The sequence below is a fragment of the Phocoena phocoena genome, chromosome 8 (genome assembly GCF_963924675.1).
Source record: "Phocoena phocoena chromosome 8, mPhoPho1.1, whole genome shotgun sequence".
NCBI classification, from domain to species: domain Eukaryota; kingdom Metazoa; phylum Chordata; class Mammalia; order Artiodactyla; family Phocoenidae; genus Phocoena; species Phocoena phocoena.
In genome coordinates, this window is record NC_089226.1 from 71,707,541 (window position 1) to 71,726,244 (window position 18,704).

Genomic DNA, 18,704 nt, shown 5'->3' on the forward strand with positions numbered 1-18,704 from the left:
TCCCCCAGGACCGCCCACTCACGTGAGTTGGTCCAATCAGATTCTGCCTCTGGAATTGGGAAATGGTGGTGGAGCTACAGTTGAAAGGTCATCTAGAATTAGGTAGAAGATTGTGATGGCTATGTTTAAGGTGAGCTCTGAGGATGCTGGTGGCGGAGATAGGAAGCCTAAACAGAGAGAGCTGCTCCTCTCAGACACCTTAAATCAGAGTCACCTTCCACTTCCACTTCTCAGGAGGCCTGGGAACCCCATCTCCTCGTCTTGGATCCCCATGAGATGCCTATACCGGCAGACCACACTCTCTTCCTTGGAGCCAGCCTGAGAGCATCCCTGGGCCCTGTAACCAGGAGGGCTTTGACTTACTCCCTGCCAGCCCCTTGGAGTTACACTCTCCTGCCTCAAGCCCTTGCCTCCTTCCATAAGGTTTTGCTGGATGTAATTTCATGGATGGAGTGGACCTCCTGCAGCTCCCTTGCTTACATCCTGTCTTGGTGACCTCAGGAAAAACAGCCGTAACCGTGCTGTGAGAGAAACTGGGGCACCTCACACCCTGAGGTGACCCTCTGGGGCTCCAGCTGTCAGCTGCACTTTCTGAAACTGAGTAAAGTCCCTGCCACATGGGCTTCATTTTTTGCTTCATGTCCTTCTGCTGAGAAGACACTGAATAGCCCAGCCTGTCTCCTGCTGCCCTAGCCCGCTGCTCCAAGGCAGCCCCTGGCTGTTTGATCACGTCCTTCATGTCAGTCCCAGATCCCAGCACTGGGATCTGTTTCTCACTCTTGAATAGGGGCCAAAACGTCACGATTTTGAATTTGACAGCCTTGAACCTGCTGCCCAAATCCACACTCACTCCCATAAGCTGGAAAAGAAGTCTCTTTATTTTATTAACGAGTTCAGAGTAAGATTGTGGCATCAATCTTAGCAGCAATGAGAGCAGGAGAGAGAGGAGAGGGATGGAGAGGGATAGACCCAAGAGTCAGGTCCTAGCAGAGTTCAAGGGAGAAGTCTCCCAGATTCACAAAGCCAGAGGAACGACAGGAGAGTCTAGATCGCAGGGGCCTCTTCAGAACGGCTAGCTGCTCCCTCCCTCCATGCTGGCCTTCAGAGGGGTGGCCCGAAGTGTTCCTATGCAGGCCTACTTCAGGGCCAGAGGGAGTCTGCAATCCCTGGGTGCTGGCTGTGGGTTTCCAGGGTGCTTGCAGGCTGCGGTGGCTCAGCTGGCTCCAGGCATGGTGTCCAGGAGGGTGGATCCGGAGCTCACTGGCTTCTACGGGTGGGTTTGGTTTCTCCTCTGAACTTCAGAAGAAGGTCCTGTGGAGAAGCGGAACAAAGCAGGAGGGTGCAGGTCTTGTGGGTGCGCACCTTGCGCCGAGGGCAAGGCCGACGAAAGGGAGCACACCCTGCCCCTTGGAGGCACAAGGCCTTGCCGACCTCTGGATCCCCTCTTGGTGCAGGCCCCAAGCAGCTACACCCCAGCCATAGCCACGGCACACAGGAGGCCAGGGAGGGCGCAGAACGGACACCTGGGATGAGGTAGGAGGGGACCAGAGGCAACGGCACTGAGGTCCCTCACAGAGCAGATGGCAAGTGATAGAAAACAAAGGGCCACGGAGCCCATCCCAGAAGCCACGGCCACAGTTGAGGCCAACTGTCCTGGGAGCATGAGGCCCTAATATTTTGAGAAACTTGCAACAGAAAAGTCAACAAGTCCAGACTTGGGTCTGCCCCAGATGCTGCCAGCTCTGGGCTTTAGGCCACACCAAACCCCAGTTTCACGGCCACCTACCAGCTCTGTCCATGGGCACAGCCCTGTCACAGGGCAGGAAATACATCCCAAAGCTGGGCTCCACTGTGTCCCACAGATAGAGTCCAGAGTCAAGGGAGAGAGAAGGCACAGAGGACAGTTTGTTCTGAGTAGGGCTCAGCCACAGCAGGTCACAACAGGTCATGGACAACTCTAAGAGGCCAACCCTGGTTCTTTGGACCAGCTTTAATTGCCTCTTAATTGCCCTGGCTCTGGCCAAGCATGGCGGCTTCGTGGAGGTCCCAGAGGGTGGGGCTGACAGGGAAGGGGAATCCCAGGCTGTGCTTCCTTTGGGTTCTCCCAGCCTATCGTGCCTGGTTTGAGGCACCGCCTGTGCCCAACCGAGAATGGAGCTCACTGCTCTATCCTGCTCTGTGCTATGTGGGACCCAGGGCAGATCCCAAGGGCTGTGGTGAGTCAGGACACCCAGGTCCCAAGCATGCCACACACTGGGCTCTGCTTGGCTTCCCTGAGCGGGAGGGCCTTTGAGTCCAAAAGAATTCCAGCGTCACCAACAGCAGGCCCAGGTGGCACTTCAGGGATGGTGAATCCCCAGACACCAGTCCCAAGAACCTGCCGACAGCGTGGGCAGCAGACAGCCACGACGTACAGCGTGGACAGACGGGGCCCTGCAGCCCACCTGCCTATTCATCACGGGGGTTGCCAGGCTCCAGCTGCAGGAGGAACCCATGTCTAAGCATGGGAGCATTGTCTCCAAGGAGCTTTTAGACCGGCTAGGCGCTTTCGGCTGCAGAGGAGGGAAGAGAAGAGCTACGTACGCAGAGCGGAGCAGGAAACACAAAACAGGGCTTGGTTATTCCAGGCAGAGCTCCACCCGCCCTCTCCCTTCACTTGGCTCCTGCCTCAGGTCCTGCCTAGGCCCTGGGTTCCAGAATTAGTTGCTACAAGACCTTGATTTCTCTAAGATGTACACAGGACTCAGCCTCTGCTGGGAGGGGGAGTGGGTAGGCACCGTCATGACAGGCAAGCACAGGGGTGGGGAGGTGATGTGATGAAGTGAGGGTGGGGGACAGTAAGAGGCACACACAGAGGCACAGAGAGAGACAGGGGCAGAGATGGAAAGACAGAGAGAGAGAAAATGGATGCAGGGTGGCAAAGATGGAGAAGCAGGGACTCAGAGCCAGGGGTGGAGAGAGGCAAGAAAAGGAGAGGTAAGAGAAGAGGGAGAGAGATGAAGGGAAGAAGGATGCAGGGGAGAGGGATGGATGGGAGAGAGATTGACAGGAAGGAAGGGGGAGCAGGAGGGAGGGAAAGGACACACACAGAGAGAGAGAGAGAGAGAGAGAGAGAATGAGATAGAGAGACCCACACAGATACAGAGACAGGAATGAAACAGACACAGGGAGAGACAGACCATACAGGGAATTGCAGAGAAAGACAGAGACTGGGCCAAGGAAAGCCTGAAGGATGGGGCCAAAGCCTATGGTCCCGGCTGCATGAAGGAAAGCAGCTATGTAGCAGGAAGACCCTCCAGAAAGCAAAAGACACAGAAGTCTTTAAACTAGCTGGTGATGGGGCAGGAGATGAAGTTCTGAGTGGGGAATCAGAAATCTGAGGCTTTGTCCCAACTTCACTGTTTACTTGGCCTGAGACCTTGAATCTCTGGGCTTCAGTTTTCCACATGGAAAGAAGCATCCGGACAAGACCGACTTGAAGGCGGCTCTAGCAATGCTTGAGGACAGTGACTTAGTTCTAGGCTTGCTCTCGCCTGGGAGCTTTCCAGGATCAATTACTACTAGACTTCGTGTGCTTGGGCCATTCCGTTAGGCTGGATGAGGACTGGGGCTGGGCTGGGGGAAAGTGGCCAAGTTCCCGGAGGAGGAGGAGGGAGAGGAGGTCAGGGGCCAGGCACCTGCATACACTTACAGCTCATCGTCATACTCCTTGGGGGGACAGACGGCAACGACAAGGTCGATCCAGTCCTGTGGGGAGAAGCCATGTGACTCTGAGGCATGCTCAGCGGTCAGTGGCATGTCTGCCCCTGACACTCCATTCCCATGCCTGGGCACCATGGCCCAGGATCAGCCGGCTGGGGCCTTCTTCCCATGGGGGGCGGGGGGTGGGCCCAGGTGGGGCTGGAGGTCCTCCAGGTGGGGAAGGGCCTCACTGTGCAATCCCATGGTCTGGGGAAGCTTCCAGACTCTGAGGTTTCAGAACCATAGAAGCCAGGGTTGCCAGGTCCTTGAATGACACCAAGTTCCCAAATGCTGATCTGCAGACCCTGGCCAGGCATCAACCTCAGAATCACTTGGGGAATTCCTTAAAATTCTAGATTCATGGACTTGGTGCCTGGAAATCTGAGGTTAGGTCCTGGGAAACGGCATTTTTAACGCAGTCCCTAGGCCATTCTGATGCACAGCCAATTGGGGAATTTCAGGCCTAGCTTTCTGCTCCTAACATTTGAATCCCCTCAATGGCATCACTGCCATCCTTAGCCTGTCCATCATTGTGCATCCTTGGCTTGGGTGTATCCAATAAAAATTTTGTGAAATATCACTAGGCCCCTCTACCATGCAATAGCTCCTAATATTGAACTGAAATCTCTCCTCAGGACCTCCCTCCATCCAATCCAATTCTGCCCTCAAGATCACAGAAAACTTTCGCTCCCTCTACCCTAATGTAGCACTTGAGATAGTTAAAGACAGTCATCATTTTACCCGTGAGTCTTCTCTTCTCCACATCCCTTCATGTGGGTCCCAGGCCCATCCGGTCAGCATCCTCGGCACTGAACTTAATACCTCAGGCTCGGCTGCCTGCATACAGTTGCACAGGTTGTGCATTGCACAACATGGGCAAGCACCATTCACACTGTAGTCTGTAGGAGGGCACCCCCTCGGATTGTGCAGTGCACAGCCTGGGAGACCTTATGTGGTGGCCCTGACCCAGGTGGGTGTCTAATGAGCCAGAGCAAACTACCACCAGCCCCTCCTCCATTCTGGGCCCTCTACTTCTGTTAATGCTTTCAAGCACTCTCTTGATTCCTGTTTGGTGTGTACTTAGAGAAGACCTTAAGAGTTTTTCTTGGGTGGGTTGCCACATCTGGTCTTCTGGAGTCTATCTGTGCCACTTGTTTTTTGGATTCAAGGTTGGAAACTGACTTTCTGAATTCTATCTTGTCAGATTAAGACCACTGGCTGGATAGGGTATGTGAGTGTCACCCAAGAGTTACCTGGACCTTGGATATCGGCCCTGGGATGGGGCACCCTGACTGTAAGGCCTGGTTGCAGAGGCCAGGGTTTGAGGCAGGCAGGCAAGGGAGGGATAAAGGGAGGGGGATTGTTCTTACCCCCTGATTCCAGGCCTTCTGCAGGGCAGCCTCAGCCTCAGCCAGGGTGTAGTCCGTCACGATCTTGCCATTGATGGCCATGACCTCATCCCCTTTCACAATGCCACCTGCAGGAAGATAAGGCTGACTGACCAACTGGGCTGTATATGGAAAACGGGGAGTGACTGTAGGGCTGCAGAAGGGGCCTGACTTGGATTCTGAAAGCTCATATGGGCTCAGAAAGCACAAGGGGAAACAATCAACCAGGTTGCTCAAAGGGCACTTCCTTCCCACCTCATCCACACACCCTCACCCCAGCTCAGTAGAATCGGGACACCAGTGATGAATTACTGCCACCCAAGCTTTTGTATGGGCCTCTGATTGCAGAGGGAAGCAGACCTGCATTTCCAGGGAGGTTACCAGAAACACAAGCTAGTTCTATGAGCCGTCCCTCTCTGTGCTCTAGCCGTGCTGGTCGGCTTTAGGTCCCTGAGCAGACTGAGCTCTTTCCTGCCTCAGAGCTTTCACATGCTGTTCCATCTGGTGCACTTGCCCTCTCTCTTTCCCTCTTCTTCCAAGTCTGAGATAAAACTCTGAGAGGTCTTCTCTGACTGCCCACTCAATCTCAAGAATTTTCCTATTATTCTATTAAAGTATCCTGGTCTTTTTCTGCACAGCATTTTTCACAATTTGTAACCATATATCTATTTATTGACTGGTGGTCCCTCCTACCAGACTGTCAGCTCCATAAGGGCAGGGATTGTCTTTTTAGTTCACCACTATATCTCCAGCACTTAACAAAATACCTAGCACAAAATAGGAATTCAATAGATATTTCTTGAATAAATGAGTGATGAGTGATGTTGAAGGTGTTCCTGGATAAGCGGACCTGTGATCTAATAAGCAGTTTGAGAAAAGCTGGTGTTATAAGCTTAAACAGAGCTACTCACTGCAGGACTTGTCAGAACCTTGAATATGCTAATATGCCTTGTGGCTCTCCGAGAAGTAGATCTAACACACATCTTCAACTTCAGAACCCTTTCTTCTTTTTTTTTTTTTTGGAGTAATTTCTCCCAGTTCTGGTGTCCACAGAACATTCTGTGCTATGCTGAAATAGTTTACTCAGGAGCCTTGCAGACACGAAGGTCCACAGGATTATGATGTGTGTTGCTGAAGATGGTGGCTAGGGTGGCTTAAAACACATGTGCTCCTGGAGAACTTTCACCAGCTGCTTGTATGTCCAAAGTAGTGTGGAACCGAACTGTAGACAGCAGTTTCCTCTGGACAGTGGGCCTGGGGAGAGGTAGCTTCCACATTTTCACTTTGTACAAACCCAAGATGCAGCCTCAGGGCCAATAAGGCAGTGGTTGGGCTGGGGCTTTGTAAGGTGGGGAGGGCCCAGGAAGCCACCCGTCCATCCTGGTCCTCTTTCCCTGCTAGACATGGCAGACAGGTGGGGCCAGCATCAACCCTTCCCTTAGCTGGCACAGGAAATGAGGACAGAGGTGGAGCACATTGGCCAGGTGGGCAGCGGTGGGCCATGGCAGCTGCCTAGTTGAGCAGGCCCCCCTTCTACGGCGGAAATGAAGGCTCAAGTGTGGCTGTGAGGGGCCGAGGTCACCAAGGCCCGGGGTGGCAGAGCTGGACTCGCCCTAGCAACCCACAGAAGCCTGGCTGCCAGTGTGCCCAGGTGACTGCCATCACTCCACCTCCTGCCTCAGGTCCACACTCATCCTCCATTCTACCACCTTGGCTTGTGGGAGAGACTCCAGCCTAGCGCTGCAGAGAAGGGATCTGACTCTGGGATTCCCTGCTCTGGCCTGCAAAGGTGAGGGGCTCCTCCTTCAAGGGCACCTATTCCTCCACAAAGGACTCAGGAGTACTGAAAAGCTGCCCAGACTTGGAAGAAGAAATCACTAACAGTGGAGTTTCAGACACTGTCAGGTGAATGGGTTGATCGTTTGAGGCACAAGTCTGTGCTGGGTCCACAAAGGCTTCACTCAACAGCAGGGGTGTTTTTGTTGGTAAGGGGATCAAGGCCAAGCAAGAAGATCATGCCACAGGAGAGACACAGGGTAGGAGGGGGCAGGGCTGCAGAAGGTCCCAAGCAGGGGTGGCACTTGTGCTGGGCAGTAAAGCGAATGACCAAACTGCTTGGGTTCAAGCCCTGCCTCCATCCCTTACTGGCTGTGGGTCCTGAACAAGTATTATACTTAACCTTTCTGTGCCTCAGTTTCCTACGATGTGAAATGAGAGTGGTAATGGTATCTATTGTAAGAATTAGATGAGTTAATACACATGATTACTCAGACACAGGTTACGTGCAGGTACTTAGAATAACATCTGGCACGAGGTTAGTTCTTGACAGATGTTGGCTCTTATCATTATGAAAAGGACGGGTAATGTTTTGATGGTTTCTCTCTTGCCTTTACTTGTGCTGTCCTCTCTACCTGGAAAGCCCTTTCCCTCCTTTGCAAGGCTAGCATCAACTTATCTTTAAAGGCTCAGCTCAGTATCACCCCTGTAGGGAGCCCTCCCAGCAGCCCTCTTTCCCTTGATAGGTTAGGGGCCTCAGAGTTCCCACAGCATCCCTCCACCCTCTCAGTCCTCTGCCAGCCCACAGCAGACCACACTGTTATCGTCAGCACCTGGCAATTCTGAGGATGTTTTCACCACTAGATGGGGAGCCCCCGGAGGGCAAAGTGGTGTGTGGTTTGCTGTGTGCCTGCAGATCCTGGCACTGTCATATGCCTGCAGGTGACATGTGGGACTGATGCATGAGTGGGCGGATCCAGGTGGGAGGGCATTCCTGAGAATGGTCAGCCCACTCCCAGAAGGCTGCTGTTTGCTTTCTTGGAGGATCCTGTATAACCATAGCACCATCCCCGAACTGGGGCATGGCTGGTTCCCACTCACCGTGCCGCTCAGCGGCTCCGCCCTCGTAAACAGCCGAGACGACCACCTTCCCAATCGGGGAGTCCACACCGCCTTCCAGGGCCAGGTCTAAGGCTCCCTCCTGGTGAGAAGAAAACAGGCCTTTGGAGCCAAGCAGACAACAGGTTGTGGGCACCTGGGCGCCCAGGAGCCTCTTGTCGGGGCCACAGACAGGGCGGGAGAAGCCATGGGGCAATGGCAGTGCCGTCAGGGAGGAAATGGGGCATGGATGCAAAGCGGGGCCTGGGGGTGTGGTCTTACAATAGCAGGGGGTGTTCCCAAGGGGAAAGGAGAGTGGGGATCTGAGGGGTCCCCCAGGAATCACCTTGAGAGTAGGAGAAACAAGGGACCAAGATGGGAGGGGGCAGGGATAAAGAAGCGTTGTCCCCGCCTGACCTCCATGTGCCCGGGTACCTTCTTAATGCGCAGGAGCCGGACATCCTTTCCTACGATCTGCTCCGGGGTGAACTAGAGGGAAAAGACAGTGGGGATGAAGGATGCCTGCCTGAAGGATGCAGGTGGGGGCAGGGGTGGGAGGGAAAGCCAGGCACCTGTGGGACATTGGGCCCCACAGAACACATGGTCAAGGGGACCTCGCACAGCCTCATCCCCAACAGTCTTCAGCTGGAGGTCCCAGGCCCCATGGGGGCCCCATGGACACGCACACACAGAGATCGTTTTTCCCTGGGATTATTGTGAGGACTGGGCGAGAGCATGCCTTGTAAATACACAGCACAGTGTCTGGTATGTAGTTAGTGCTCAGCAAGTGTAACTGTTGTTGTAAACCACACACACACACACACACACACACACACACACAGAGTTCACAATGGAATGCTGTTTGAAAGGAGCCTACACAGGGAAGAGCAGGTGGGGCCTCCTTGGGGCTGTTCACACGCCCTGCCTCATCCCCAGGGCCCTCAGAACCCACAGTGCACCAGCACCAAACACACCGTAATCCCCCACCCCCAACTCCTGGGGTTACTCCCCAGGGGAAGAGAGCTATCTCTCACCATGGAGTAGGGGTCAAAGCCTTCCTCGTATTTCCGGAAATCCTGGAAGCAAAGGGAGGGTGTTAGGGCTTCAGAGCAGAGGCCCTTGAGAGTCACTGCAGGAAAGAAGCTTAGGGCGGAGGAAGACGGTGAATGGCTAGGAGGTAGGGGAGAGAGTGGCGGGGTGAGGGGGTAGTTGTGGACTGCATGGGGGATTCGGGGGGGAGGCTGGCAGCCCTGACACCCAGAGCGCCCCTGCCCGGGAGAAGCGGGAAGCTACGGGAAGCATTTGAAGGACCCTGGCCCTGGATCCTGCACTGTTCCAGAGGGGTGGGCATCTGTGGCTGGCAGGGGCACCTGCTGACATCTAGGTGGTCTGGGCAGCCTTGCTGAAGGTCTCATTGCCCACAGCTTCAGGTCTTTTAGGCCCTTTCTCAGCTCCTCCAAGTGCCCACCTGAGGCCAGGTCCAGGCTCTGGGGGTGAAGCCCAGCTTTTCTCCACCCAGTGCTCTGACCCCAAAGAAGGACAATACTGCTCAAGAGGCTCCCTGGGGAGACCAGTCACAACATGATGGGCATGGGGAAGGGACATCAGGCACCCAGAGGCAAAGGACGGCTGTCTGTGCTTGCCCAGCGCCTGCACTGTTCTTAATGTAATGTTTATCTAGAAGGTAAGGCTCCCCCCAGAACCTAGCCAGGGGAGGAGGAGGGGGACGCTCAGCTCTGGGGACCTGGGTGGTGGGAGCTGTGGGAACAATATCCCTAACAATATGCCCTTCTCACCAAGCGAGGTGCTGAGAAGGGAGAAGGGGAAGCAGAGTCGGAAAAGCACTGTCTTCCCAGGACTCACACACAGAGAGCAGGAGCCCGGGGTCCATGGATTGAGGGGCCAGGCATGCTAAGCCTGAGGGCAGCAAAGCCTCAGTTAGTCCCCACGGGAAGGTGGGAGCAAAGGGGAAGCCCTGTGATAGGTGCCCATGCAGCCTTGCTGGACTGAGTGGAGTCACCCACAAGCATACAGTCACCTGGGCCACACCAAGTGTCCCCTGGGGCCTGTGGTTGGCATCATGGGGAGGTCACCGCCTCCTCTATGCCCAGCATGCAGCAACCAAGCTCTGGGCTCAAGATGGGGGCCAGATATCAGCAGACGGATCCCTGGGCATCTGCCTGCCCTGCCTCCTCACTCGCCTTCATCTCCCGGGCTCAACCCCGAAAAGCCTGGGGGTCTCCAGCCTGGCCCAGCTCTGAGGCCACCCCCAGGTTGGTGTGTGGGTGTCAGGGCAGCAGACAGAGGAAGGGATGCAGCAAATCCACGGGCAAGGGGAGTTATTAGGCAGGATGTGGAGTCAATTCTCTTTCATGGAGAGAACCCTGCCTATCCCTGGCTGTGTCTTCTGGAAAAGTGAGCAGGGCTGGCTATGGGCCTCCCTCTCTCCTTCCCTCTGAGAATCTGCTCTCAGCGACAGGCCGGATGGCGAGGACTTGTGTCTTATGTGAATTTAGATTAGAGACCTATAAGCCACTATCGTGGGTTGGCCCTTGAAGAGGGAGTCCAGCCCTTCGTCCAACAGATGGAGACACTGGGACCCAGAGAGGTGACATGCTCAAGTCACCCCGTCAGTGGGCAGTGAGGTGAAGGTCTGACTCCCAGTCTGGGCCCTTGGATTCCTCACCTTCCTGCCTCTCTCTCCTCGAGACCTATTTGTGCCTTGAATAACAAAACCCTTAAATGTCTATTTCATCCTGAGAGGCAGGATGGCGTAGGACTTAGGAGCCCAACTATGGAGGCTGACCTCCTGGGTCAAATTCAAATCCAGGGTCTGACATTAGCTGTGCCATCAAGGGCATGATTCCTAATCTCTCTGAATTGGTTTCTCATCTATAAAATGGGGGTGGTAAAAGCACTTACCTCCTAGGTTCTGGTAAAGATTAAAAGAATTAAAGTACATAAAGTATTTAGAAACAGTGCTTGTCCAGAAGGGAGTGTCATGATATACTTAAAGTGATGAAACGGAAGAACCTACAACCAAGATTACTCTACCCAGCAAGGATCTCATTCAGATTTGATGGAGAAATCAAAAGCTTTACAGACAAGCAAAAGCTAAGAGAATTCACCACCAAAAACCAGCTCTACAACAAATGCTAAAGGAACTTCTCTAAATGGGAAACACAAGAGAAGAAAAGGACCTACAAAAACAAACCCAAAACAATTAAGAAAATGGTCATAGGAACATACATATAGATAATTACCTTAAACGTGAATGGATTAAATGCTCCAACCAAAAGACACAGCCTGGCTGAATGGATACAAAAACAAGACCCATATATATGCTGTCTACAAGAGACCCACTTCAGACCTAGGGACACATACAGACTGAAAGTGAGGGGATGGGAAAAGATATTCCATGCAACTGGAAATCAAAAGAAAGCTGGAGTAGCAATACTCATATCAGATAAAATACTTTAAAATAAAGAATGTTATAAGAGACAAGGAAGGACACTATATAATGATCAAGGGACCAATCCAAGAAGAAGATATAACAATTATAAATATATATGCACCCAACATAGGAGCACCTCAATACATAAGGCAACTGCTAACAGCTCTAAAAGAGGAAATTGACAGTAACACAATAATAGTGGGGGACTTTAACACCTCACTTACACCAATGGACAGATCATCCAAAATGAAAATAAATAAGGAAACAGAAGCTTTAAATGACACAACAGACCAGATAGATTTAATTGATATTTATAGGACATTCCATCCAAAAACAGCAGATTACACTTTCTTCTCAAGTCCGCAGGGAACATTCTCCAGGATTGATCACATCTTGAGTCACAAATCAAGCCTCAGTAAATTTAAGAAAACTGAAATCATATCAAGCATCTTTTCTGGCCACAATACTCTGGGATTAGAAATGAATTACAGGGAAAAAAAAGGTAAAAAACACAAATACATGGAGGCTAAACAGTACGTTACTAAATAACCAAGAGATCACTGAAGAAATCAAAGAGGAAATCAAAAAAAATCTAGAGACAAATGACAATGAAAACACGATGATCCAACACCTATGGGATGCAGCAAAAGCAGTTCTAAGAGGGAAGTTTATAGCTATACAAGCCTACCTCAAGAAACAAGAAAAATCTCAAGTAAACAATCTAACCTTACACCTAAAGGAACTAGAGAAAGAAGAACAAACAAAACCCAAAGTTAGCAGAAGGAAAGAAATAAAGATCAGAGCAGAAATAAATGAAATAGAAACAAAGAAAACAATAGCAAAGATCAATAAAACTAAAAGCTGGTTCTTTGAGAAGATAAACAAAATTGATAAACCATTAGCCAGACTCATCAAGGAAAAGAGGGAGAGGACTCAAATCAATAAAATTAGAAATGAAAAAGGAGAAGTTACAACAGACACCGCAGAAATACAAAGCATCCTAAGAGACTACTACAAACAACTCTATTCCAACAAAATGGGCAACCTGGAAGAAATGGACAAATTCTTAGAAAGGTATAACCATCCAAGACTGAGCCAGGAAGAAATTGAAAACATGAACAGACCAATCACAAGTAATGAAATTGAAACTGTGATTAAAAATCTTCCAACAAAAAAAAAAAAAAAAAAAAAATCTTCCAACAAACAAAAGTCCAGGACCAGATGGCTTCACAGGTGAATTCTATCAAACATTTAGAGAAGAGCTAACACCATCCTTCTCAAACTCTTCCAAAAAACTGCAGAGGAAGGAACACTCCCAAACTCATTCTATGAGGCCACCATCACCCTGATAACCACAACCAGACAAAGATATTATAAAAAAAGAAAATTACAGACCAGTATCACTGATGAATATAGATGCAAAAATCCTCAACAAAAAACTAGCAAACAGAATCCAACAACACATTAAAAGGATCATACACCGTGATCAAGTGGAGTTTATCCCAGGGATGCAAGGATTCTTCAATATACACAAATCAATCAATGTGATAAAACATATTAACAAATTGAAGAATAAAAACCATATGATCATCTCAATAGATGCAGAAAAAGCTTTTGACAAAATTCAACACCCATTTATGATAAAAACTCTCCAGAAAGTGGGCATAGAGGGAAACTACCTCAACATAATAAAGGCCATATATGACAAACCCACAGCAAACATCATTCTCAATGGTGAAAAACTGAAAACATGTCCTCTAAGATCAGGAACAAGAGAAGGACGTCCACTCTCACCACTATTATTCAACATAGTTTTGGAAGTCCTAGCCATGGCAATCAGAGAAGAAAAAGAAATAAAAGAAATACAAATTGGAAAAGAAGAAGTAAAACTGTCACTGTTTGCAGATGACATGATACTACACATAGAGAATCCTAAAAATGCCACCAGAAAACTACTAGAGCTAATCAATGAATTTGGTAAAGTTGCAGGTTACAAAATGAATGCACAGAAGTCTCTTGCATTCCTATACACTAATGATGAAAAATCTGAAAGAGAAATTAAGGAAACACTCCCATTTACCATTGCAACAAAAAGAATAAAATACCTAGGAAGAAACCTACCTAGGAAGACAAAAGACCTGCATGCAGAAAACTATAAGACACTGATGAAAGTAAAGATGATACCAGCAGATGGAGAGATATACCATGTTCTTGGATTGGAAGAATCAATATTGTGAAAATGACTATACGATCCAAAGCAATCTACAGATTCAATGCAATCCTTATCAAATTACCAATGGCATTTTTTACAGAACTAGAACAAAAAATCTTAAAATTTGTATGAAGACACAGAAGACCCCGAATAGCCAAAGCAGTCTTGAGAGAAAAATACTGAGCTGTAGGAATCAGACTCCCTGACTTCAGACTATACTATAAAGCTACAGTAATCAAGACAATATGGTACTGGTGCAAAAACAGAAACATAGATCAATGGAAAAAGATAGAAAGCCCAGAGATAAACCCACGCACCTATGGTCAACTAATCTATGACACAGGAGGCAAGGATATACAATGGAGAAAAGACAGTCTCTTAATAAGTGGTGCTGGGAAAACTGGATAGCTACATGTAAAAGAATGAAATTAGAACATTCCCTAACACCATACACAAAAATAAACTCAAAATGGATTAAGGACCTAAATGTAAGACCAGACACTATAAAACTTTTAGAGGAAAACATTGGAAGAACACCCTTTGACATAAATCACAGCAAGATCTTTTTTGATCCACCTCCTAGAGTAATGGAAATAAAACCAAAAATAAACAAATGGGACCTAATGAAACTTAAAAGCTTTTGCACAGCCAAGGAAACCATAAACAAGATGAAAAGACAACCCTCAGAATGGGAGAAAATATTTGCAAGCGAATCAACAAAGATTAATCTCCAAAATATATAAACAGCTCATGCAGCTCAATATTAAAGAAACAAACAACCCAATCCAAAAATGGGCAGAAGACCTAAATAGACATTTCTCCAAAGAAGATATACAGATGGCCAAAAAGCACATGAAAAGCTGCTCAACATCACTAATTATTAGAGAAATGCAAATCAAAACAACAATGAGGTATCACCTCACACCAGTTAGAATGGGCATCATCAGAAAATCTACAAACAACAAATGCTGGAGAGGATATGGAGAAAAGGGAACCCTCTTGCACTGTTGGTGGGAATGTAAATTAATACAGCCCCTATGGAGAACAGTATGGAGGTTCCTTAAAAAACTAAAAATAGAATTACCATGTGATCCAGCAATCCCACTACTGGTCATATACCCAGAGAAAACCATAATTCAAAAAGACACATGCACCCCAATGTTCACTGCAGCACTATTTACAATAGCCAGGTCATGGAAGCAATCTAAATGCCCATCGACAGAGGAATGGATAAAGAAGTTGTGGTACGTATATACAATGGAATATTACTCAGCCATAAAAAGAAACGAAATTGAGTCATTTGTTGAAATGTGGATGGATCTAGAGACTGTCATACAGAGTGAAGTAAGTCAGAAAGAGAAAAACAAATATCGTATACTAACACATGTATGTGGAAAAATGGTACAGATGAAGCGGTTTGCAGGGCACAAGTTGAGACACAGATGTAGAGAACAAATGTATGGACACCAAGGGGGGAAAGCCACAGGGGGGTGGGGATGGTGGTGTGCTGAACTGGGTGATTGGGATTGACATGTATACACTGATGTGTATAAAATTGATGACTAATAGGAACCTGCTGTATAAAAAAATAAATAAAATAAAATTCAAAAATTAAAAAAAAATAAGTAAACAAAATTTTAAAATTAGTTTGAAATTTTAGATTCAAAAATAAAAGAAACACTTAAAAAAAAAAAAGAAACAGTGCTTGGCATACCACAGCTAAGTGTCAGCTGTCACCTGTCACTCCTCAGTCCTCGTTGGGGGCAGCTTCCTCTGCAGACCCTCCTATCTCACTGTACAGCTGACACCTCCCCTTTGTTCCCTGACTGCAGTCAAATCAGCCTGTAGTCAGATATTCGGTTATTGGTGAGGATGTTGGCTGCAAGATCTCCATCTTGGGGTCTCTTTCATCAGCAATGAGACAGCCAATCCAATGGCTGGCTCTGAGGATGTAAGCCCCAGGAGGTGGGAGGATAAGTGGCTGCCTGCCTGAATCCACTCATGGACCTGCAAGGACTTCTGTGGGGCCCTGTGCACAGGAGCGCCCCCTGCAGATGGAGGACCTGGGCCACCACTTCCTCCCTGATGGTGGCTTGGGGCCAAGTGTGGTTTGGTGAAGCTATGATCTGCCTTGAGGAGGCAAGACATGGGAAGGGGCAGGGAAACACCTCAGGCAGCCCCTTTTTCTCTCCTAGAGCTGCAGCAACCACCTATCTTGGCCTCTGTGACCCTCTGAGGGGTCCCTCTGCTGCTCCTCTATGAACAAACAGCAGCAAAAGAGGCCAGCCCCCAGGGACCCTGCTGCTTTCTCAGCTTGGCCATGGGGTCTCACAAGCCCAGGATCCCCACCTGATATGAGACACACACACACACACCCCAAACCCCTGGCCACAGGTAACAGGACACAGTTTTGGCCTGAGGCTCCTGGAAGATGGTGCTTGGGGCCACCTCCAAGCTGACAGGCACTCCCAGAGAGGTCAGAGTGGGAGGGGCAGAGGGTGGTGGGGAGGACCACAGACACACGACGGGTATCATTTTACTTGTCGGAACGCTGTCTGATAAACCACCATCCTCTTCAACATCTCCTGTGGCTGCCAGAAAAAAAAAAAGTTCCACGCTGGATGTTACCAATAGGTCTCTTCTGCCCCCTGGTGCCAAACCCTGGGCCTGCCAGCCTGGGGTTGCTTGGCCAACATCCCTCCCCAGACAGACACAGCCTGATTTATGTGAGGGGCCCCTCAACGCCCCCAGATGCATCAGCTACCTAGTCCTAGTCAAGAAGACACCACCCCTTGTCATCAGCCTGAAAACACATTGCGGAGGCATCAGTAGGCTGTCCCAGGAGCGTGAACTTTGCTTTTTGGAGAGCTAAAGCTCAAAAGAAGTATCTGAGCTACTCCACCCTAACACTTGGATAGGGTTTCCTTGAAAGGGGAATATAAACTCTGGCATGACTCCTCCCACTGTGGGTGGGAGGCCTGTCAGGGGCCGGTACCCTTGCAGGGGGTGCACCTGAGTCCCAGCTTGCTCAGCCCTGGGTGACTGGGGGTGGGCAGACCCTCCCCCCGCTCAGGGCCACACCCCACATTCCCAGCCTTAGTGAGGAGTGAGACAGGAAGTGGAGAAGGGAAGTGGATCTGCTTTGGCCAGTTCCCCATCTGAGGGTGATCCACGACAGGCCTTAGGGGCGCAGGCCAGGGCAACTGGAATCCCTGTAGGTTTTGACAAAATGGCAAGTACGTAGGAGTTTGGGCTTCGGAGTCTGAAAGACTGGAGTAAATTGTCAGTCCTGGCTCTGCCTTGGACAACCTACTTAACCTCTCTAAGCTCGGTTTCCTCAAGTGTTAAACAGGGCTAACAATAGGAACCATATTATTACTTCTAGATGGCGCTCTAAGCTGTTTGGTCAAGTGAGAAACAGGCATTTCTCTGGCTGTGGCAACATCCACTTATACCTATGTGGATTCACCTCTTGGCTAATGAGAAGGTGACAAGATGGCATCTCATGTGAGTTTGTATCCCACCTCGCTCTAGAGGCAGTAGCAGCTAGGGGAGACAGTGCATGTCTGCTCCTCCGGAGATGCCCTGGAGGGGACCCAAGGGGCTTACCAGGACCTCGGATTTCACAGCTGGCCTGTAGATGAAGTTGGGCTCCTGGTGGACCATGACAGGTTTGGAGATGGTGGACACGCCAGGGCCTCGTGGAGGCTGTGGGCTTGGGCAAAATGTCTATGGGGTTAGTTTAAAGAGAGACTTTGTGAGGTCATGGCCCAGGTGGCCCAGGCCAACCACAGCACTTTGACACACAGGCAAATTCACACCATGCACTGAGCCAGCCTGGTCAGTTCACCCTGCCGGATGTCCTAGGGACGGGGACAAGAAGTCCATTGGCCACAGTGTGTCCTGAGGCCACAGAAACTATTGGGTGGTCCTGAGGAATCAGGGACTTGAGCCAGAGCCTGCTAGGGGGCGCCAGCAGGCACTGTCAGTCAGAGGATACTTTCAAGGCTCTCTCTCAGTGGCCACGGGTGCCATCCAGCTTCCTCTCTCCCAAAGGAGACAGTTGCAGTTCCCGGACTGCGCATGCAGCATCTGCTGTCCCTGGTGGGTGGGCACAGAGGTGGGGGTTTGGGAGGGAGGACCAGTAAGTGCGGCATCCGGGAGAGCTGATGCAACACGTCTGCTTTGCTCTAACCCACTTGATCATCTTGGGCAAGACAAATCGGGTCACAGCCCTGCCCCAAACCCTTCATGGGTCCGCACTGACCACTAAACTCCTTGGCTCGACCCCCATGGGCTTCTCTACTTTCCTTGGCAGCCTCATCCCTCACTCCTCGCCCTTCTCACACTGCCTAACTGGAGCCTCCAAAATGCCCGGTTTTCTTGCCTTGAGGGTTTTTTACCTGCCCAGGTGTTAGCTTGGGTATCACCACCTTTGGGGACCATTCCTTGAGCTTTTCCTCTCCACCCGCTCCCCTCAACATAGCACCTGTGCTTCCCTCATCTGCCCTGGTAGTGTGGGAGTTTCCTGCTTACTTGTCTGTCCTTCCACCAGACAGTCTCAGACAGGGACTGGGCTGCCTATTTTGTGGTGGTTCTCTAGTGCCCAGCACGGTGTCTGGCATATAGTAGGTGCTCATTAAACATGATACCTGAGTAAACGAATGACTCAGTATTATGGTGGGTGTATGGGGCAGTGCCTGGGAGTACACGTGGCTCTCAAAACCTTCCCCTGGCACGTGCCTGTGTGGCAGGCACAGGTGCCGACCTGACACAGGTGTTTGTTTCCACCACCTGAGACCTGCTGGCAGCGGGGCTGACTGTGCAGATGTGTGATGGTCCACACGTCCTACTGCAGCACTGATGACCACTCGCCAGTAGCATGCAGGGAGGAGAAGGTTGGGCAGGGTCAGCGGTGCATGGGCCAAAGTGCTGACGCGAGCAGGATGAAGCTAACCAAAACAGCTGACCCCTAGCCCCCGCATCAGGGACAACACTGGCTTTGATGTCACTTAAGAGATTTAGGGTCCAGTTC

The 18,704-nt window shown here is 50.1% G+C and overlaps 1 protein-coding gene across 2 annotated transcripts in view; it reads right to left on the minus strand.

Annotated features, from left to right (window-relative positions):
- Positions 1 to 857: 857 nt before the first annotated feature.
- The window catches only part of USH1C (USH1 protein network component harmonin), a 52,509-nt gene continuing 34,662 nt past the window's right edge, over positions 858 to 18,704 (minus strand). Inside the window, exons 18-26 of one of the 2 annotated variants that reach the window (XM_065881332.1) lie at positions 17,279 to 17,398; positions 16,210 to 16,260; positions 9,038 to 9,079; positions 8,439 to 8,492; positions 8,007 to 8,106; positions 5,112 to 5,218; positions 4,655 to 4,657; positions 3,692 to 3,747; positions 2,539 to 2,575 (exon numbers count right to left, since the gene is read on the minus strand). In XM_065881332.1, coding sequence (XP_065737404.1) covers positions 2,539 to 2,575; positions 3,692 to 3,747; positions 4,655 to 4,657; positions 5,112 to 5,218; positions 8,007 to 8,106; positions 8,439 to 8,492; positions 9,038 to 9,079; positions 16,210 to 16,260; positions 17,279 to 17,398 — 570 coding nt within the window. Of the gene's footprint in view, positions 1,312 to 2,538; positions 2,576 to 3,691; positions 3,748 to 4,654; positions 4,658 to 5,111; positions 5,219 to 8,006; positions 8,107 to 8,438; positions 8,493 to 9,037; positions 9,080 to 16,209; positions 16,261 to 17,278; positions 17,399 to 18,704 lie in introns of those variants that run through there. The other variant, XM_065881333.1, reaches the window with a different exon arrangement.